General features: G+C 46.2%; 2 protein-coding genes across 3 annotated transcripts in view; one reads left to right on the plus strand and one right to left on the minus strand.

Annotated features, from left to right (window-relative positions):
* The window catches only part of VSNL1 (visinin like 1), a 138,659-nt gene extending 136,884 nt beyond the window's left edge, over positions 1–1,775 (plus strand). For both annotated transcript variants that reach the window (XM_024198625.2, XM_024198626.2), the window contains exon 4: positions 845–1,775. In XM_024198625.2, the coding sequence (XP_024054393.1) occupies positions 845–1,042 (198 nt within the window). In that variant the 3' untranslated portion in view covers positions 1,043–1,775. The remainder of the gene's footprint in view (positions 1–844) is intronic.
* Positions 1,776–18,456: 16,681 nt separating this feature from the next.
* The window catches only part of SMC6 (structural maintenance of chromosomes 6), a 109,036-nt gene continuing 104,468 nt past the window's right edge, over positions 18,457–23,024 (minus strand). Inside the window, exons 26-27 of the mRNA XM_026655589.2 lie at positions 22,924–23,021; positions 18,457–19,099 (exon numbers count right to left, since the gene is read on the minus strand). Of these exons, the coding sequence (XP_026511374.2) occupies positions 18,991–19,099; positions 22,924–23,021 (207 nt within the window). The 3' untranslated portion in view covers positions 18,457–18,990. The remainder of the gene's footprint in view (positions 19,100–22,923; positions 23,022–23,024) is intronic.

Consider the following 23,024-nt stretch of genomic DNA (forward strand, 5'->3'; position numbering starts at 1 on the left):
CATGATTTCTGAGGGCAGTGTATGCACACTTGTTTATACTTGTATTTTAATAGAGGTACATTTGATAATTTTCTGATGTGTGTGAAACAGTACAGCTGAACACTTCTAGGACCTCAAATAGGAATTCTCAAAGTCACATATAGTTCTAAAACAAGCTTAAATCTTTACCTGATGGAAAAATCTTTTCATTCTTGGTCAAGTGTTCTACACATGATTACGGTATGTTTACTTCTTACCAGACCAAGATAATCTTGTAACAAAAACAAACAAAATCCAAACAGTTGAAGAATATGACCTTAGGAAACTGATCAGTCAAAGTTTGTATAAAATGTTTCAAAGAGCTGAAGATTGGTAAAAACCTCAGACTGCAGAAGTGCACACAAATCTGATCCAGAGCATAGGAGGATTTGAGCTGTAGTGCTGTTCTAGTTTGTTTTAAGACTACAGGACTACACTTCTATTGGATTATCATAAATAAAACTATGCATCTACTTGTAATTGGAAACTCACTTATAACAGTAAAATTACGATTTTCTTTAAACAGAGGTTTCAAGTGTTTGAAGAATTAAATTAGTTCTAACGTGCCAAATGGAATAAGCATTTTAAAGAAGCCTGTATTTATGAATTTCATTAAAATATTTAAGAGGCTGTTTTTCCTTGTCAGAAGCAAATGGGTTTGGGATTTTTAAAGCTAATTTGAAGGCATAATCACCATCTCAAGTTAAAAAATCAACTCTGCATATAATCATGACACCCAGAACCATGTATTGACTAGACTTAATTATACTTATTCCAAGTCTTGATTTTTTAAAATTATTATTTACCTTTTTGTTTATTTCCAAAGGCCATTTACAAGATGGTGGGCACTGTGATAATGATGAAAATGAATGAGGATGGTCTCACGCCAGAGCAACGAGTAGACAAGATCTTCAGCAAGATGGATAAGAACAAAGATGACCAGATCACACTGGATGAATTCAAAGAAGCTGCAAAGAGTGATCCTTCCATTGTATTACTCCTGCAGTGTGACATTCAAAAATGAGCTAATGTAAAATGCATTATGGACTGCACAGAAGTTTAGATGTTCCATTCAGTTTGCAGCTATTTCCACACACACACAAAAATTGCTTGGACTACCTATAAATGGACTTGCTTCTTGTGTTTGAAACACTCGTGTGCATGAGAATGTCATTTGCTAAAGAATTTTAAAAGTATATATTATAAAAATAAACTGCCACAATGTGATGTGTGCAATGTCATTTCATAACAATCCTATTCCTCTGAAGCCTGTGCAGCAGTACCGTGCTGCAGTGAAATACTATTGATTGTTCGTTTTACTGATGCTAGCTACGTGTCTCCTAGCCTGAGTAATGTTAGTGACACTGACTTCCCATGGTAATGTAACTGTTGATTATAAACCATGTCACCATTCTGCTGTAAAGTAGTACTGGACAGACAGAGGCGAAAGTTCCTCAGTTCATGAGTCTGATCCACACATGTGCTTGTATTGTCAGTGAATATAAATGTAATTCATTTGCATGCCTTTTAGGTTTGCCTTAATTCTTACCTCATTTGCATCCTTTCAATCTGGAAAGAGCTATGTCAGAGGAATGCGGTATGAACAAAGTTAAGTAAATCCTGCTAAAATGTTCCCTTAATTAAAAAGTATATATACATTTAAAATATTGTATTACTGGAAGTTTAAAAAAGTTTTATTGGAAGTATATTGATTTCTGCCTGAATTTTCAAAAGCTTCCAAAGAGGTTGCAATATATGTCCTAAAATAAATTTATAACATTTGACTTTTCCCCCCTAATTCTTATTTCACATCTTTAGCATGTTGCTACTGAGAGAAAAAAAAAATTAATTCAGTCGCTACAAGAATCTGCTACTACAATACTGGAAAAAATACACATTTCGTTATGAAAACAAACAGTATAAATGGAACTGGAAGTAGAACTTAATTCTTGTCCAAAGTGCCTTATTTGATGAATTGTAATCAAATGCTGTGGTTCTAATATGTATCTGTAGGACAGATTCTCAACTCTACCTGTCAGAGAGAAAACAGCTGGTAAAAATACAAAGGCACTCACCCTCAAAATTCTTCCTTATCCAGTGGTATTCTAGTATCTGATCTCCCTAATAATATGGCATTGGCAGCAAATCCTACTTTTGCAGAAGTAGTCACTGCTACAGTATATTGTACAGAAGAAAAAGCAGCTAGGGAATAGGACAGTGGGACTTCTCAGAGCATTGTAAGAAGAGCTGTGATATGACTGTAAACGTGCAACTCCTCTCTCCTAGTACCTCCTTCAGAAAAATCACTGAATATTAGAGACCATGTTCCGCTCACAAAAGGACCTTGATTCCTCTATATTAAATGCCTTGGATCTATCACCATTGTTGTTACTGCATATAGTCCTATTAAATCAAGTCTGATATTCAAAACATTCAGGTCAAGATTCTTTCTAGGTAGCTTAAAATAAGTTCCTCAGAAGTCTTGATTATGGAGGAGAAAATGGACACAACTGACACCCGAGTAAGGTTCTCACTCAAAATTAACTCTTCAGAGGGCAGCAGCAGCAACAGAGTTATTAGAAAGGAGTTTAAGATTCAATGGCTACAAGCACTGTAAGGTGAACATTTTCAAGGCCTACCAGCCACTAATTCAAAATTCAGACTGGAAGAAAAGGGGTTGCTTTACTTCCTGACAATTTTTAAAGTATTGCATCATTTCACCCAGAACCTGAAAGCATCATTTTAGATTTCTGGCCAGCCAGAATGTCAATTCTCTTTTGTTTAAATAGCTTTCTAAGCTACTTCTAGATCAAAGCACCACCCATTCTCTTGACCTAAAGCTGGCCTAACTCTCCCTATTTTATCCCACATAGCACTATAACATCAACGAGATAAAATAAAAAAAGCAAAGAGGATATAGAAAGTCTATGAGATAGTAGATAAGCAACTCAGCCCATTACATGACTGGAATTATCTGGAATGACTTGAGGAACTGCAGATAAACATTTCACTTGTCCAGCTCACTAAGGCTCTCTTAACTTTATTAGCCTTTGACTTCCTTTAAAATGCTTTACAGGATTATGGCAGAAAAATTCAATGCATGCACTGTGGCCATGTTTGCCAGTAGGTGGAAGACAGCAAAGCTCTAGTGCCTTAAAATTACTTTTGTTACCTTTTGAAGAAGCAACACAGTTCTGCCCTTCTCCAAATCATGCCTCAAAAAACAAGACAAATCATCCCTGCATTTCTAGACTGAAAAAGCAAGCTGGGTTCTAAGCTTCAAGTCAGAGTAAACATCTCCAAACAAGTCAATAAATAAGCAGCAAGGCAGGAAGCATTTTTTGACATGTCCATATGTTGCAGATTCTTCACCATAAAACCTTCCCATGAAGCACACTAATAATTGAATCCTCTTTTGATCAGAATTAATTCAGTTGGTCCACCCTCATCATGACTACAGGAATGTTGCCATTTAATTTGCCTGTGCATATTAAGCAGCCAAAGGCAGAAATTTCAACTACTATTTTGCACCAGAATTTCACTAGGGCACTGCTATTAGTACCCTCACTAAATTTATTAAGTGGTATAATTCATGTTAGTTTAAAAATAATCAAGTGCTTATTAAACGCTAAGCTAGTAATTATATATTGAGTACTTCCTTGAATTAATGCTCATATCAATCACTGCTTTATTTACTGTGACTTGCAATAGGTCTTCTCCATTTCACTTAGGGCCTCACATTAAAGTAAATGAAAAAGCTCCAACAGATTTCAGTGGCAATTAGCTTAAGACATTAAAGCACTGCTGTACAAAATGGCCATTGGCTTGAATATAAACGTCAGAAAGGTAATTATGGCAGCATTAAGATTGTCTTTTTGTAGTCCAACAGCCATATCACAGGCGTAAGTAAATCCATATCTCCAAGAATAGGAGAACTCGAGAACCAAGAAGGCTCATTCAAGAGCATTACAAGAACAAGGTGATTCAGCTATTGTATGAACTGATTTATTCAGGGCAAATCAACTTCAAAAGAAAACAGATGCCTATGAAGTCCTGTCAGTCCCACATTTTTATACTTTACAGGAACTGATAAATTCAGAAGAAATACATCATGTGATTTGAACAGAAAGCCCGAAGAAATGTTTGCTGTTGCTTTAAATAGTTTAAGAAAAGTTTATCTATTTCTGGAAACTGCTAGAAAACTTGGGATCAAGTATAAAAGCTAGAAGGATATTTAGTGAGAGCTGCAGTAATTTAACTCTCTAGTCCTCTTCCTCCCAGCAGTTATCTAAAAAGGCAGAAATGAAGGATGTATATATTTAAGATGAAGCAGGCTTTTCCTTTGGCCTATACACACTTTCTATGCACTTTATTCTCTTCGATCCTGAAGAAAGTCAGTGGGAACAAATGCCATGTCATTCTTTTGGTTCATATTTTGCCAGGGCCTTAGAGGACTTCTTCCCAGTGGCAGTAGATGTCAGTAAATCTTAATAAATTTACCACATAGTTTAAGAGCATGTAGTGAGACCAAGGTTCCACATCAATCTAAAACGAAGCTACTGGTTAGCGCATGAAAGAGAACAAAGAACCAGGTGTATTATAGAGGAAAACCATAGTGTTTGGCATCAAGTATACACAGTTTGTGTTCTCCCACTTCACATGAATCTAGACATGTAAACACTGAGCATCGACATCTCGCCCTACTGCAACTGAAGAAAACCTGGACCGTTGCGGTCAGTTAAAATAGTAAAATTGAAAAGGAAGCTTTTCTAGACAAATTTAAAATTTAGCATCAAAAAGGGGAAAAAAACACCTTTTAATTAAAACAGCTGGTTATTTGAAAGAACTGAGTTATTCCTGAGCCACAACAACTTCAAAAGGATGCAGACAGAATGGCTGAATTTTAAACTGAGTTGCAGAAAAGCTCCTAATAACTTTAAATTCCTAAGGGGCCAGAGAGTTTACTTTGTTAATTTGATTTTTCAAATTATTCCAACAAAGAAAAATAGTCTTTCCCCTATTTTTCATGATCAGAAGCTATTAAAACATTTTTATTTTTAAAGCAGGACCTCCCACTACATTGTACAATAGCAAAAACGAAGCAGTAAGGTTATTGTATAACATACCTGCATGCGTTAACACTATACTACTGTTCCTAGGTATAGTACAAAATCAGAAGCAGAACTGTACAACAGCAAACAGAAGTAAACTACTGTGACATTTACTATACATGCTACTGCACATGGATCTTAACCCTGTAGTAAACATGTTATAACTGTATTTAATTTTACATATTTTTGCACATGCTACCTAGTAAATATCATTTAAAAATATCTGATATTTCATGTCTCTTAGGCTAGGTTTTTATACTGGTGACCATCACCATACTATCAGAGTGCTATGTCTTCCAGTGTTGTCTATTCTCTGGTATTGGCAGCTCTGTGTGGAGTATGCTTGTTTCCTTTATGTTTTGTTTTACTATAGATCTAAATTGTTAGATATGCATGCATATTTGCACAAGACATTACATACATGCTTTGTTTAAATAGGATCAGGCATCTAACTTCCTAAAAGGCAATATTTGCTAGTTGTATTATGCTGATGTCCTAAGAGCCTCAAATGGCTGATAAAGAGAACCACTTGGGAAGAGTGAGAGGGTAGTTTTCCAGTCAAAGATCATTTTGCCAACAAATTCTGCACTTTTTAGTCATAAGAACACTGAAAAGTAAGAATCTTGTCATAGACATAGGAACTCTAGTTCCATTGGAAAATGGAACACGTATGTTTAAAGTGATTTTGACAAATACAGTAAAAGAGTTCAAACAAACTTGGCAGTTAAGTTAGGAAGAGCTTGGTTTCCTCCCATTTGGGCAACAACTTGCCTGGTTTAGGAAACTGAGACCTTACAGGAATTAAACTAACATGTTTTCTCCCATTCTGTAGCACCAAGAAAGTATGTAAAAAACAAAGCAGCAGAGAACTCTCCAAGAGTAGGATGACAGCTATCTGTAGTCAGACACGACGCATGAGGGCTACAAGGGGTCAAGTCCCCCTGCCCCTCCCCCCCCCTCGATTTGCTGCTTAGCTTGTACTGAGCATGCTTACACAGACTGTGCGTGCTCAATAACACTGCTGAAGCTGGCTGCCATCACTCTGCCCCCCTCTACCCCCACCCCCCCACCCACTATCGGCAGACACAGGTTGTCCTGCCTTTAGTGCAAGATTTTCTGGTATGGGTATTTCTGATATTACATCATGCAAATTTTACTTTTTGATTGAATGTATTAACTAATAATACCTCTAACATTATATAATGTTGGGTGAGAAGACAGCTTTAAAAAGATCTGTGCAAAAGTTTCAGAAAACGGGTTACTCGCTTTCTCTTCTTGTTCTTCGAGATGTGTTGTTCATGTCCATTCCAATCAGGTATGTGCACGTGTGCGTGCACAGCAGCCAGAAGATTTTTTCCCCTAGCAGTATCTGTCGGGTCGGTCCAGGCACCCCCTGGAGTGGTGCCATCATGGCGCTCAATATAGGGCCCTAGCGACCCGTCACCCCCTCAGTTCCTTCTTGCCGGCTACTCTAACAGAGGGGAGGAGAGTGGGTATCAGAATGGACATGAACAGCACATCTCGAAGGTGAGTAACCGTTTTTTCTTCTTCAAGTGCTTGTTCATGTCAATTCCAATCAGGTGACTCCCAAGCCCAAGTTCAGGAGGCAGGGTCGGAGCTGTTCACTGACTGGAGCACTGCTCTACCGAAGACCGCATAATCGTCTTTGAACTGCTGGGTAATCGCATAATGCACAGTGAAAGTATGTCTGGAGGACCATGTTGCCGCTCTGCATATTTCCTGGGTCGGGACTTGCAACAGGAACGCTGCTGAAGAAGTCTGCACCCTAGTGGAGTGTGCTGTGAGCAGAGGGGCAGGCACCTCTGCCAAGTTATAACATTCACGGATGCAGGATGCGATCCATGAGAAAATTCGTTAGGAAGAGACTGGAAAACCCTTCACCCTGTCTGCCACGGTCACAAACAGTTGAATGGACTTCCTAAACAGTTTTGTTCTTTCAAAGTAAAAGGCTAGCGCTCTGCAGACAGCTAATGAGTGAAGCCTCTTCTCTCTGCTGCTCGAGTGCGGCTTAGGATAGAACAAGGGGAGGAAGATGTCCTGGTTGATGTGAAACTGGGAGACAACCTTTGGGAGAAAAGCTGGATGTGGCCTGAGCTGAATCTTGTCCTTATAGAACACGATGTAAGGGGGGGCTCTGATGTTAGCACCTTGAGCTCAGACACTCTCCTGGCTGAGGTTATCGCTACCAGAAATGCCACCTTGTATGATAGGTAGAGCAGGGAACAAGTCGCCAGCGATTCACAGGGCGGACCCATCAATTTGGAAAGGACCAGATTGAGGTCCCAGGTTGGGGTTGGTTGCTGGACGTGCAGATATAGCCTGTCGAGATCTCTCAGGAAATGGCTGACCACAGGGTTGGCAAACACCGACCGGCCCTCTGAGCCTGGATGGAAGGCAGAAATGGCAGCCAAGTGAACCCTTATTGACAACATGGACAGTCCCTACTGCTTGAGATGGAGAAGGTAGTCTAGTAGGAGTGGTATAGAGGCGAGCATCGGGGATGAGTGATGCTGCGCCGACCAGAATGAGAATCTCTTCCACTTGGGAAGGTAGGTAGCCCTGGTAGAGGGTTTCCTACTGCCAAGGAGGACTTGTGTAACCGGGTCCGAGCAGGAGAGCTTTGTGGGGTTCAGCCATGGAGCTTCCACACTGTGAGGTGCAACGACTCAAGGTTCGGGTGCTGGAGACGGACATGATCCTGAGTAATTAAGTCCAGGAGGAGCGGCAAGGTGACTGGAGCTTCCACAGATATTTCCAGGAGAAAAGTGTACCAGTGTTGGCGGGGCCAGGCTGGAGCGAACAATATCACTGAAGCCTCTTCCCTCAGTATCTTGAGGAGCACCTTGTGAATGAGAGGGATGGGTGGGAATGAGAAAACGGCCTCCCCATGGGAGGAGGAGCACGTCCGCAATGGAGCCCAGGCTGTGATCCAGGAAGGAGCAAAGCTGTTGGCACTTCCTGTTGCGTTGCATGGTGAACAGGTCCATCTGGGGAAAGTCCCAACTTTAGAATATGGAATTCGTGACATCTGGGCATAGGGACCACTCGTGGCTGTGAAAAGACCTGCTGAGACTGTCCGCCAACTTGTTCTGTACTCCTGGGGTCCGATGCTTGCAGGTGTATCGAATGAGCTACACAAAAGTTCCACAGCGTGAGGGTTTCCTGGACAGGAGAGAGGAGCGTGCACCCCCGTTTGTTGATAAAGAACATCACTACGGTGTTGTCTGTCATGACTGATACACATCTCCCTGTCAAGTGCGCTCGGAAAGTCTGGCATGCCAGACGCACCGCGCTCAGCTCTCGGACACTGATGTGGAGAGCGAGTTCCGCCTGAGACCAGAGCCCTTGTTTCCTGAGGTCTCCCAGATGTGCTCCCCAGCCCAAGGCTGACGCGTCCGTCACTAGCGAGAGGGATGGCTGAGGAGCGGTGAAAGGGACCCCTGCACACACTACCTGTGGGTTGAGCAACCACTGGAGGGAGCTGAAGACCGGGTGAGGCAGAGTCACGACTCTGTCCAAACTGTCCTGAGCCAGCCAATACACCGAGGCTAGCCACGATTGGAAAGGCCAGAGTCTGAGCCTGGTGTGTTGCACCACATAGGTACAAGAGGTCATCTGTCATAGAGCTTCAAGCAATTCCTTGTTGTGGTGGTGGGAAACTGCCTGAGACTTCAAATGATGTCGCCCAGGGCCTGAAACCTCGCTTCTGAGAGGTATGACCTGGCGTGTGTCGAGTCCAGCACTGCCCCAATGAACTCTATCCACTGAACAGGGGACAGAGTCAATTTCCCCACGTTCATGATAAGGCCCAATTTGTTGAACGTCATTCTTATGAAGTCAACTTTTGCCTCCACTTGAGCCCTGGAGCGGCCCTTGATCAGCCAGTCATCGAGGAACGGGAACACCTGTACCTGGCATCAGCGTAGGAATGCGGCCATGACTGTCATGCACTTGGTAAACACAAAAGGTGCTGCTGACAGGCCGAATGGGAGGACTGTGAACTGGTAGTGTTTGTTGCTCATCACAAACCTGAGGTACCTTCTGTGGGATGGTGTAATTGCTAAATGAAAGCACGTGTCCTTCAAGTTGAGGGCAGCATACCCATCCCCTGGATCCAAGGAAGGGATGATGGAGGCCAAAGAGACCATGCGGAACATCAGTTTCCTCATGAACTTGTTGAGCTCTTGCAGGTCTAGGATGGGCCTGAGCCCGCCTTTGGCTTATGGTATTAGGAAATACTGGGAATAGAAACCCTTGCTCTTCAGCTCCTGAGGAACCTCTTCCACTGCTCCTAGCAATAGGAGCGAGTGCACCTCCTGTATGAGGAGTTGCTCGTGAGAAGGGTCCCTGAAGAGGAATAGGGAAAGGGGGTGGAAGGGTGGGAGTGCAAAGAATTGGAGGGAGTATCCCCTCTCTACCGTATGGAGCACCTGGATGTCCGATGTGATACGGGCCTACACAGGATAGAAAGGGGATAGTCGGGACAAGAAGGTAAGGTGGGCTGGATCCAGTCCAAGTTCTGGTGCGCCGTCCTCATTTGCACCTTCAAAAGGCCTGCTTCTGGCCGGATGAAGGTTTGGACGGGCCAGAGGCCTGGCCTGAGGACAGCTGCGGCCTCTGCATGCCGCTCCCGTTTCTTCTCTGCGAGCCATCCTGATAGTTCTGTGGTTGGTAGAACCGTGGAAGAGGTTGCAGCCTAAAATGCCTCTCCTGTGTGGCAGGGGTGTGGAGGCCCAGCGATTTGAAGGTGTCTCTCAAGTCTTTTAGGCTATGTAGCCTTTTATCCGTCTTTTCGGAAAATAGAGTCACACCCTCAAAGGGGAGATCCTGAATCGTCTGCTGGACCTCGTATGGCAGACCTGATACCTGGAGCAAGGAGCCCCTTCTCATGGCAATCCTGGTAGACATCACCCGAGTGGCCACATCAGCCCCATCCAGAGCTGCCTGCAATGAAGCTCAGGAAATAAGCTTGCTCTTCTCCACCAGGACTGAGAATTCAGCATAGGAGTCCTGCAGCAGCAGCTCTGTGAACTCTGCCATTGCCCTGCATGTATTGTAGCAGTGCCTGCAGACAATGGCCTGCTGATTAGAAATGCGGAGCTGCAAGCCACCAGTGGAGTAGGCCTTTCTACCAAAAAGGTCGAGTCATTTTGCCTTCCGATTCTTTGGGGAGGAGCCTTGGTAGCCCTGGCGCTCACATTAGTTAGTAGCGTCCACGACTAGGGAATCTGGTGCAGCCCTCTCTGGCCTCCTCTTATTCTGCGGCACCAGTGATTGAGACCGGTGCCTGCCTGCGGCATGTGAGCCACAAGTGGAGCCAGGACGGTGCCGAGAATCCTTGTCTTTACTCGGCACTGATCCCCGTGCTGATGGTGATGGGGCACTGCGTACCGAGGAAGAGGTACTCGGCAATGGGTCCGCTGACCCGAGGTCGGACTGGGGCCAGAGTGCTGCTTCCATTAGTAGGATCTTCAGGCGCTGATCTCTATTTTTCAGTGTCCTGGGGCGAAACCCCCGGCAGTTCCTACAGCGATCCTTTGGATGACTCTCCGCCAAACACTTCAAACACGAAGTGTGAGGACCACTTCTGGGCATACACTTACCGCAGACCTCACAGGCTTGGAAGCCAGGAGACCACGGCATTCCTAGCGCCAGGATAGCACTGGAGGGGAAACACCTCCAAAGGAAACTTAAGAATTAAGTGAAGTAACTACTAACTACTTAACACTAACTACAGAACTAATGAGAAAGGACAGTTACCTGTTCCGTAACTGGTGTTCTTTGAGATGTGTTGCTCATGTCTATTCCACAGTAGGTGTGCGTGCTCACCACGTGCACTGGTGCCGGAAGTCCTTCCCTCAGCAGTACCCGTAGGGGGAGTGCTGCTGTGACTCCTGGAGTGGCGCCTCTATAGCGCACTACAAGGGGACCGCGCGCTCCCCCCACCCTCAGTTCCTTCTTACTGGACCAACTCCGACGGAGGGGAAGGAGGGCAGGATGCGGAATAGACATGAGCAGCACATCTTGAAGAACACCAGTTACGGAACAGGTAACTGTCCTTTCTTCTTCGAGTGCTTGCTCATGTGTATTCCACAGTAGGCGATTACAAGCTATGTCTGATGGAGGTGGATAGAAGTTCACAGATTCACTGGCTGAAGCACAGCCCTACCGAAAACAGTGTCATCCCTGGCATGGGAGACGATCGCATAGTGCGACGTGAACGTGTGTACTGAGGACCAGGTAGTGGCTATACAGATGTCCTGAATAGGGACATGGGCCACAAAGGCAGCCGACGAGGCCTGAGCCCTTGTCGAGTGAGCCCTTATGATAGGTGGTGCAGGAACCCCTGCTAGGTCGTAGCATGTGTGGATGCACGATGTAATCCACCGGGAAAGCCTCTGGGTGGAGATCGGTTGGCCCCTCATGCGCTCGGCTGAAGCAACAAAGAGTTGCGGAGACCTGCGGAACGGCTTAGTCCGATCCAGATAAAAAGCCAGAGCTCTGCGCACATCGAGTGTATGGAGGCAACGTTCCTTGTTAGAGCGGTTTAGGGCAGAGGACAGGCAGGAAGATGTCCTGGCCCATGTGAAAAGTGGAGACCACCTTAGGGAGGAATGCCAGGTATGAGCGGAGCTGAACCTTGTCCTTGTGAAAGACTGTGAAAGGGGGGTCGCTGGTCAGGTCCCTGTGCTCCGAGACCCACCGAGCTGACGTGATGGCCACGAGGAAGGCTACCTTCCAGGACAGGTGAGACCATGGGCATGTGGCCAGGGGCTTGAACAGGGGCCCCGTGAGGCAGGATAGCACCAAATTTACATCCCACTGAGGGACAGGTGTTCTAGCATAAGGCAAGGACCGGTCCAGCCCTTTGAAGAAATGCCTGGTCATGGCATGGGAGAAAACCGAACAGCCCTGGACCGGCGGATGAAACGCCGAAATAGCCGCCAAGCGCACCCTGACAGAAGAAGGGGCCAGGCCTTGAGTCCTAAGGTGAAGAAGGTACTCAAGGATAAGTTGGAGCAGGGTGGACGCTGGGGAAACACCCCGCTCGCCCGCCCACCTGGAGAATCTGGACCATTTTGCCAAGTAGGCTCGGCACGTGGATGGCTTCCTACTTTCGAGGAGGACATGCCTGACCTCTTCCAAACACCTTCTCTCCTCCACATTTAGCCATTGATCAGCCACGCTGTCAAATGGAGGGTGGCCAGATTAGGGTAGAGGCAGCGGCCCCGGTCCTGGGAGAGTAGATCCAGGCGGGGCGGCAACAGCCGGAGAGGGGCCACAAGTAAGCCTAGGAGGGTCCCATACCAATGCTGCTGGGACCAAGCTGGGGCGATCAGGAGGACGCGCGCCTTGTCCGTTTTCACTTTCTCCAGGACCTTGGCAATGAGGGGAAACGGGGGAAAGGCGTAAAGGAGTTGACCCGACCATGACAGGAGGAAGGCGTCTGAGATCCTGTTCCTCCCCACTCCCCCTCTGGAACAGAACCTGTGGCAACGGCGGTTCTGTCGGGTCACAAAGAGGTCTACTTGGGGAGTGCCCCACGCTCGGAAGAGCTGGTGAGTGACCTCCAAGTGGAATGACCACTCGTGTTGGGAGAAGAAAACCCTGCTCAAGCAATCGGCCTGTGTGTTGTTGACGCCTGGCAGGTGGAAAGCCTTCAGGGAGATGTTGTGGGCTATACAGAACTCCCAGAGGCTGAGGGCTTCCAGGCAGAGGGCCGAGGATGTTGTCCCGCCTTGCCTGTTGATGTAAAACATTGTGGCGGTGTTGTCCGTGAGTACTCTGACCACCTTGTCGCGCAGCTGTGAGCTGAATGCCACACAGGCTAAGTGTATTGCCCGGAGTTCCCTGACGTTTATGTGAAGGGACAGCTCCGCGGCTAACCACATCCCTTGGGCTGTGAGTTCCCTATGTGGGCTCCCCAGCCCAGGTCCAACGCGTCGGACACTAGGTCTAGTGAGGGGCTCGGGTCCCGGAAGGGAATTCCCTGGAGCATATTGCCCGGGCAGGACCACTATTGTAACATGGTGATTACCCGTGCTGGTACCGAAAGGACTTTGTCCAGTTTGTCCCGGGCCTGGGAGAACTCTGAGGCCAACCAGAGTTGGAGGGGCCTCATCCGAAGCCTGGCGTGGTGGACCACGTACGTGCACGCCGCCATGTGGCCCAGGAGCCGCAGGCATGCCCTGGCCATGGTAACGGGGAATTCCGTGACCGAGGTTATAAGCGCCTTCAGGGCCTGGAACCTGTCCAGTGGAAGGGAGACTGTGGCCTTGGAGACATCCAGGAGGGCGCCTATGAATTCTATGCACTGTACCAGGACCAGCGTCAACTTGGCCTCGTTTATTAGAAGGCCTCAGTTTACTAGAAGGCCTCATTTACTAGAAGGCCTAAGTTGGCACACGTGGCCAAGCGCAGGTCCACGTGGTTCTGTACCTGGGACAACTGCCCTTGAGCAGCCAGTTGTCGAGGTAGGGGAATATCTGTACCCCTCGGCGACTGAGGTAGGCCGCCACTACCGCCATACACTTTGTGAATACCCTGGGCGCGGTGGACAGGCCATGAAGTGATTGAGGCCTCACAGATCCAGGATGGGTCTGAGCCCCCCTTTCACTTTGGGGATCAGGAAATAACGGGAATAAAACCCTTTTCCCGGAATTCCCACGGAACCATCTCCATGGCTCCCAAGCTGAGGAGCCGACCCACTTCCTGCTGTAGCATGAGTAAATGCAACGGGTCCCCCCTGCCATCTGGGGGGGGGGAGGGGAGGGCAGGGGCGAGACAAATTGCAGCTGGAAATGGTGTTGAGGACCCACCGGTCCAATGTTATCCGGGACCATTCTGTAAGGAACGCTGAAAGCAAACTTTATATTGGTAGGAGGGTCCTCTCGGGGATCCCCCAGGTACCCTCCTGCAACCAGTCAAAACTGTCTCTTGCCCTGCTGCTTGCCCCTGGAGGGCCCAGGCTGCGGGACAGAGCGAGACTGCCTCTGAGGTCGCCTCTTTTGGGTTTTGGACCTCTTGTAGGCAGGCTCGTATCTTGGCTGGGGCGCAGGGTCGGAGGCTTGCGTCTTAGGCTTCTCCTTGGGCAGGACGTAGAGCCCGAGGGTCTGAAGGGTGGTACGTGAGTCCTTCATGCCATGGAGCCTCACGTCTGTTTGTTCCGCGAACAGGTCCTTGCCGGCAAAGTGAAGATCCTGCATCACAGACTGCGCCTCCGCAGAGAGCCCGGACAGCAGTAGCCACGATGCCCCACGCATGGACATGGCCGAGGCTATGGAGCGAGCAGCTGTGTTGGCTGCATCCGATGCCGCCTGCAGAGCAGCCTTTGCGGTGGCGGCGCCCTCCTCCACCAGCGCCTTAAAATCCTTCCTTTCACGCTCCGGAAGGGAGGGCTCAAATTTCAGCAGTGACCCCCACAAGGTTAAACTCATATCGACTGAGGAGAGCCTGGTGGTTGGCCACCCGGAGTTGGAAGCTGGCGGACAAATAAAGCTTCCTGCCAAACGAGTCCAGTCTTTTGGAGTCTTTATTCTTGGGTGCGGGTCCTGGTTGGCCTTGCCTTTCCCTGTGATTTACAGACTCTACCACTAGGGAGTTGGGGGCCGGGTGCGTACAAAGGTATTCGTGCCCTTTCGTGGGCACGAAGTATTTGTGCTCCGCCTTTTTCGATAATGGGGCAAGGGAGGTCGGTGTTCACCAGAGGGCATTGGAGATGTTAGCCACCCCTTCGTGGAGCAGGAGGGCCACTCTGCCCAGTGCCGAGGATGAGAGTACATTGAACAGCGAGTCTGAGGGTCCCTCCATCTCCTCAGCTTGGAGATGGAGACTGGATGCTACTCGCTTTAGTAGCTCCTGATGAGCCCTGAAGTTCTCTTGCGGTACGGAGGGAGGTGGGGCTGCAATCTTGTCATCAGGTGCAGGGGAGGGGACCGGTACCGAACTTTGCAAGTTGGCCGGTGCCACGGGATGCACCCCCTGATTGGACTCCTCGTGCGGTGCTGAGGAACTGTGACCCGCCAATCTATCCCTTGGAGGTCTAGATAGCGCGGCTGAAGGAGCCTCTGATGCTCCTGCTATTGACTGAGGGCCTTGCTGGGCGTGCACGGGGGGCGAGGGGGTCCACTGGCACCACTGGCTTTGCCACGGGGGCCCTTGCCATTGACTCTGGCACGGCACCGGTGGCACCAGCTGGTCGGGTTAACTTGGCTGGGTCATAGGGCGCTGCGTGTAGGTCGAGGTCAGGGTTACCAATGACCTATCGGTGCCATGCAAGTGGTACGCGCGGTGGTGCCAAGAACAACGTCTGCCACGGGACCGGGACTCCGACGTCGTCGAGCTGCTACTCCTCGAGACGCTTCGACGCCTGGATCAGTGATGACGCGGAGGTGGCGATCCCCACCGGGAGTCCTGGGCATGGTGCCTCGACGCACAGGAGCCGGAGCGTGATCGGCAACGACATCCGTGCTGGAAACGGCTCCGGTAGCTCCACTGAGAGTGGGAGCGTCTATGGCGTCGGCGCCTGTCCCGCCGATACTCTGTACTCGGCATGGAGCAGTGCCTGGAACTCTGCTCCGACGGCACCCGACCAGACAACCTGGAGGGCGACGAGAGCAGAGGCTAGAGGCTGTCCCCCGACAGGACACTGAGCGGCGAGCAGACCCGAGAGCGGTCTCCTGATCGGGATCTGCGTCAGGTCCACGGTCGAGAGCCCAGTGGTGGCTTGCTTCTACAGCGGGGTCCGGGTGCCAGCGGTGCCCCGGGCACCTGCAGAGTCAGAATGTCCTTGGCTGCCTGCAGGGCCTCCGGTGTCGAAGGCATGCGGACTTCAGCCGGAGAGGCCTGAGTCAACGCAACTGGGCTGCTCCGCTCAACGTGAGTCGGAGCTCTAGAGCCCAGGGGGGAACTGGGGCTGCCCGACCCAGGTCTAGCCTCACCCCGTGCCTTCTCTCTGAGAAGACGGAGCCTTCCTCTGCTTTTTCGACGGGGAGCGGTGCTGGCCACCCGAAGGTGCCGGGAGATCGCCGCGCGCCAAAGACAAAGTGTCCGGTGCCAATTCCGCTCGGCGTACCGGGGTTGGAGCCAGTGCCGACTCCATGAGAAGAGCCCAAAGTCTAATGTCTCTCTCTTTTTTCGTCCTGGGTTTAAAGGACCTACAGATCTTACAGCGGTCGCTGATGTGAGATTCGCCCAGGTAGCGGAGACAGTCAGTGTGCGGGTCACTTCTGGGCATTGAGCGCCTGCAAGACTCGCACGATTTAAACCCTGGGGCCCAGGAGCATGCCCCGGCCCAAACACTAGCTAACTAAACTGGAACTTTTAATAAACTAACTAATACAGGTATTACTAACAACAAATGAGTTCTGGGATGAGCTGCAGCAAAGCTGGAGCGAGTAGTTTCGATGCACCGTCACTGGCGGCAAGAAGGAACTGAGGTGGGGGGAGCGTGCAGCTCCTCTTATAGCGCACTATAGAGGCGCCACTCCAGAGGTCCCAGCAGTGCTCCCCCTACGGGTACTGCTGAGGGAAGGACTTCCGGCACCAGTGCACATTGCGAGCACGCACTCCTACTGTGGAATACACATGAGCAAGCACTCGAAGAACTATACAGTACAGACCCGTTTACGTGCGGATGTCAGGAGTCAAGCCATGACGACCGCATGTTAACGGACCACGGGTTAAGAGGGCCATGCTGAAAAAAGTGTCTATGATTCACTTAGAAAAAAACGCAGTTATTTTCTGCTCTTTCTGGCTCGCATTTTTTTTCTTTCTTATGAAGTTTAATGCCCTAATACAAATCAATCATTTATGTACAGTATGCTAGAAAAGAATAAGAAATGAAACCTATTAACATTTTAACTCGGCGGGAAACACATTCGTGGCCGATTCATCGGCTTTCTCTAGAAATCTATACCTGCGCTACGCCATGACGCTTTTTAAAACGACTTATAAACCCCTTGCTGGCTTGGAATGATTCATCCCCCGTTAAATTTCCAAATTTTGTTGCTTGGGCTTGAAGAATTGGTCCATTTAGCAGCATTCCTTTTCAGCCTTCCCTGAGCAAACCACGTGCGCATGGCTTTGTCTATTGTGGGTTTTGCTGAATAGCGCACACATTTTCGCTTAAGCCCCGTGGCAGAATCGATATTTTGTACAAAGCCATTCAGTTTAGATTTGTTTTTTAGCCATCCTCGGAGAGTAGATTCGGCAATCCCAATATCTTTTGAAACTTTGGCCTGGGTTTCTCTGCTATTTCCTCGATCTATTGCAGCTAGCTTTTCTTCTACAGTGTAGGAATACTGATGCTTGCCCTCTGCCATTATATTAGGCCTACAGTTAAAATTTTCTAATATAGTATATATATATTACTATATAAGTACTATATAGTATATATCTCTCTAGCGTGACAATGACTAAGCGTGCGTGATACGTCTTCACCAATATCGGTAAAGACATACAACACGTTTCTGCTCTGCACTTCCTGTCGAGTTCTATGTCAGTGAGTTAGTGAGCAAATCTGTAGCGCTACAAAGCAAGTTCCTGTACTGTGTGTTAACGAGTCTCACGTGTTAAATAGGTAGCACTGGGAGGCATGGTGCTACCGGGCTTTAAGCGGATTCGCGCATAAACAGGTCTGTTGTGTATAAAGACTGCCAAATGGTCACGACAAGAGCAAGGGGAAGTTCCAGCTAACTGTCTCTGGCAGTAAGAAGGAACTGAGGGGATGGCGGGTCGGTAAGATCCTATATTGAGTGCCATGATGGCGCCACGCCAGGGGGTGTCTGTACCGACCTGACGGATACTGCTAGGGGAAAATGTTTCCAGCTGCCGTGCACTCACGCGCGCACACCCAATTGGAATTGACATGAACAAGCACTCGAAGAACCTATTGTTTTGTTACACTTTCATTTATAAGTGGTTCTGTTCTTAAATGTATCAAGGAAAAATATTGCAGATGATATTTCCACAGCTAAATATATAAACACAGTTAATACAATCAAAACAAATCCCAGATACTGCCTGATAGCAAAATGATCCTGTCCTGGATACACTGAACAGCAAAATCCAGTCTTGAAAATTTAATATATTTTACGTTACATTTTAAAACCTTCTTGAATAGTGTTGAAAAATATAAACCTAGAAGAATTTAAGTGTACTTGGACATTTTTTTATTTTTAAATATGTGTGTGTGTGTGTGTGTGTGTGTGTGTGTGTGTGTGTATATATATATATATATAAAAACAAACACATTACTACTTATATCAGTTTTTAAAGAGTTTTTTTAAATGATTTTTCTCTAGTATAATTATACAAAATATATTTAAATTTTTCAGAAAAGCCAAAAAAGTATATTTTATGTTTTAATCTCCAGTAGTTGGCAGTTTAAAAATAAGTTAATCAAAATGAACATTTTCATTACATTTTTTCCAGTGAACCAAACTGGATATATATATTTTTAACTAAATTGTAGTTTTACTAAAATTACACACCTCATTTACATTTTCTTTACACAAATTATTTCTCTATAAAATATAAAGGAACTCTCTCCTGTATTAGAAATATCCTTCAATTGAATTCTCTTAACCTGCAATAAGAAGAAAGTATGGGTTTGTCTACACAGGCTGTGGAGTGAAGTGCATTAGGGAAATTTTAGTGTGTACCAGCAGCGTATAAACAGACCAATTAGTGTGCTTTAGAAATCCTACCTCTACAGCGCACACCATGTGTGTAAACAAGCCCTTAGTAATCTTACAGACATATAAATTATATACATTTCTACTATAAAAACCTGAACATTAGGGATAGCATATTAATGTGTCAACGGTATTTATTAATTTTAGTCTTCTTCCTCTTCTTGATGTTTACGTTGAAAATTCAGCGTTGTTTGTCCTCTTTCAGGGTCTTGCATTCGGAGGATCCGAATAAGGCCACTCGTGGGTAGGGAACTAGAAACAAAACACACTATTTAAATAATGACCCTTGTGAATGAGTTAATGTTTCCGCCAATTCGACTCTCCATTACCTCTTTGCCTTATATAACAGCAATTTTTCTTTGATCATATAAAACAGTAACATGGAGTGAAATTCTGGCCCTACTGAAGTGAATAGCCAAGTTTCCACAGACTTCAATATGTCCATAACGTTAACATGGCCTTTACCTTGAGCTGTGAACTCTATAATAGTTTATGCAACAATTAATACCATTTTTATTCCAACCCCCAAATTTTAAAATCTAGACTGTATAAATTATATAAATGGAATTTTAAACTAAAAGCACAAACTCCAAGAGAAATAAAATTAGTGCTCAAACACCCCTTAAAGTTTACATTTACCTTAGATCCTGATGCTGCAAACGCTCACTCACACAACTCAACCTAAGTGCAGTTATGCACATATGTGAATGCAGCATCCAGGCTTTAAATTGTGGGCTAGAGGCTGTTCCAACAAAATAGCTTAATTGTACTTTCTTTGTACTTTTGTTTCCATTATATTAGTGTTCTTCCATATTAATACTGCAATTAAATGCATATACTTTAACAAAATGTAAAATCAGACTTCATAATACTTCACTTAAATGTATGAAACCATATACAGTACCTAGAATAATACAATCAAATGGTGAATTCCTAACTAAATATAGCTTCATAAATTATTCAGAAAGGTATTTGCTTTTTTAAAATATTAAAACAGAATATAATTCTATTCTCCTCCTAAATTAATACCAAGACATTTATAAAACATAAATTTCAACGTAAAGGCTTTAATTCCATCCATATCTTCTGGTGACTTCTTGAGGGTTCACATTCCATATTCAAAAAAGTTATTAGCATTGTAAAATACCCTTATTAATAATATTTATGATGTGATTTTACTTATTCTAAATACTGATTATGCATGGGAAAAAAGAGTCCCCTGTATTTATGGAAAAAACCCACAAACCAATCACAAACCTTCCCTGGTATGTCGACATTTTTCTTACAGCTACCTAGTTTGATTAGATTAAGTTTCTGATCTTTTTTAGATATACACTACCGTATTTCCTTTTCCTGGGTTATAAAATTACCAGGTTGACCTTACACTAAATTATCCTGAGCTGGGTTTGTGGGGACTTTAATTATGTTCTTAAATCCTAAATGTCTTTTAAAAAACAAAAACAACTACAGCAAACTTGCTCTGTGTTCCACCTCAGGCACATTCTTGTGATAAAAACATTCCCTGTTTTTTCTGAGCTATGTAACATTTATTTCTGCTCACATTATTCAGAGCGACAGACACTAAGACTGGCATCAATTGTATTTCATATCATATCTACTCTCCATTTCCCGAAGTAGGAAATTTTTTTTTTTTAATAACCATGTCCAGTATATATTTAATCATTAGTTTTCCAGTGACCCAAGTATGCTATCCTCATCTTCAGGGACAGATTGTACCTCACCTCACATAGCTGCATAGATTACGGGGAGATGGTGCAAGCAGTATTCCACACCTGTGTCTTGGGTCCTTTCAAAAGGGCCAGGCACAAAACCAGGTCCCCATGGTTCATGAACATAAGGAGCAGACATCTTTATTGGCACCAGTGTGGCTAGTAACCACCAAATAAGGAGGGGCTGGTAGTCAATCTACCCTCCTGACTGATCTGATTGAAGCCAGGAGGGTGCTCTAATAGAAAACTCAAAAGGGACTTCTAGATGTTTAATGAGAATCAAGCTCAAACCTACAGACTCTCAGAGGTGGAGATACAACAGCCACTCTTTCCTAAACAATTTTACATAAGGATGCATAGAAACAGATCACTGAAAAGCAAACCTGTTGATTCACTTAGACATAACAGCATTTCTGAGACACTGTGGCACAAAAATAATCAGTAATTCCTGGCCATCAAACTATATAGTACTCCTGGGGGCATTCTGCACCAAAATATTAAAAATTCTGCACACAATATTTTAAAATTCTGCAAATTGCATTTGTCAAGATAACGCTACATAATCACACCAGTTTCAATTATTTTGGTAATTCATTTCGAAGTACCTGTCAGCAAATATGTCTGTAACAATACAGACACACACAAAATTTCCCCCAGGAGTAGAAAGTTAATGAGACCCCTATGACAACCCAGTTCCTGTTTCTCTGGCCCCATCTCCCCTCAGAGCCCAGCCGGAGGGCCAGACACCCACAACCCTTCCCCCCCAGAGCTCAGCCACAGGCCCCTCCGGGCCCAGATACTCACATCCCCTTAGCCTCCCAGAGCCCAGCTGCGCCCCCCCGCGACCCTGATATCCACACCACCTCCCCCCCCAAGCCCAGATACCTGCACGCCCTCCCCCCCAGAGCCCAGCTGCAGGGCCCCCTGTTGCCCAGATGCCCACACACCCTCCCTCCCCCCAGAGCCCAGATACCCGCACTTCCCCTCCCCCAGAGCCCAGCTCTGGGGCCCCCCCTTGCCCAGACACCCCTCTCCCTCCCCCAGAGCCCAGGCACAGGGCCCCCCCTTACCCAGACATCCCTTTCACTCCCCCAGAGCCTAGGGATCCAGAGGGAGAAACAGCCTGATGCTCAGTGCCAGGCTTGCACAGAGTTTCCTCTCCTTCCCTCAGAGATAGCTGGGAACTGCAGCTGCCAGGAACCCTCTGGCTCCCTCCCCCCGGCAGTATCTTCTATGTGCGAGCTGGCCTCTGCCAGGTCCAGCAGCCCCTAGTGGCAGCTAGCAGCACTGCAGCCCATTTCTGTGGAGGAAAGGAAATTCTGTGTGCATGTTAATTTCTGCAAAATTCTGCATTGCGCAGTGGCACAGAATTCCCCCAGGATTAAATATAGGGAGGAAACCTGGTCACCAAGGTGGAGGAATACTACAATTGCATTGGCTATCAAATGAAAATTTCTAAGGACAGAATATGTGTAGCTACAAAATCCAGTCCATAATATTAATAATAGTAGGGGTGTATTAACAGCTTCTGAATGAGTGAACAAGTCAACATGTTGCAAGAGATAAGCAACAAAATCTACTAAAATAATGAGAGAGAACAATAGAGAACAATTACTCCAGATAAAATGGTTTACTGTAACAGTAAAACAGTTTGGAGAAAGTTTGATATCTTAAGCAAATTACTCCTTGGAATAGTTTGTTCTGGAACATACAGAGGAGAGGTTACTTTGAATTAATTTTAAGTAACACAGGAAATGGTTCAGAGAGCTAGTGTAGTGAAGACACTAAGGCAACATCTATAAGCTTGGGGTCTGATTCCCAGCTTGTGTAAACATACTAGTGCTAGCTCTCATCTGAGCTTGCATGCTAAAGTAGCAGTTTAGCTGTAGTAGCATAGGCAGCACCAGCCCAGACTGGCAGCTCCAGCTATGTACCCATGGGATTCAAGCAGGGTTTGCACTCGGGGCAGCTAGCACAGTGTCACTGCTGCCGCTACGCATGCTACCACAGCTACACAGCTATGTTTTAGTGTACTGGCTCAGATGAGAGCTAGTGTATGTCTATGTGAGCTGGGAATCACACCCTATCTCATAGTGAAGATGTACCCTAAATAAGAGTGACCATAGTATCTTGAAACTTGAAATCGTTGAAGGAGAGTGGAGTAGGGAAGTGAAAAAATACTACTTAAAATCCCCAAATCATCATGGTGGCCATTTAAGAATGCTTTGGATGCTGATATTCTAGGCATATATACTGTGAAAAACGTCTATTGCCTTCTTTCTTACATATCTATTTAACATTTCTAGTGCACTTTTTGAGCTAGGAAGTTTAAGGAAAAATGATTACCTCATGCTCTGTGGGGTGAGCAAAATAAATTGTCGATGACGTTGAGAATCTGCCATCTTGAGCATCATGTCCATTGCAATTCTTCTATTAACCATGTCCTA

Source organism: Terrapene carolina, unplaced genomic scaffold (assembly GCF_002925995.2).
Source record: "Terrapene carolina triunguis isolate 2854851 unplaced genomic scaffold, T_m_triunguis-2.0 Scaffold42, whole genome shotgun sequence".
Taxonomy (NCBI): domain Eukaryota; kingdom Metazoa; phylum Chordata; order Testudines; family Emydidae; genus Terrapene; species Terrapene triunguis.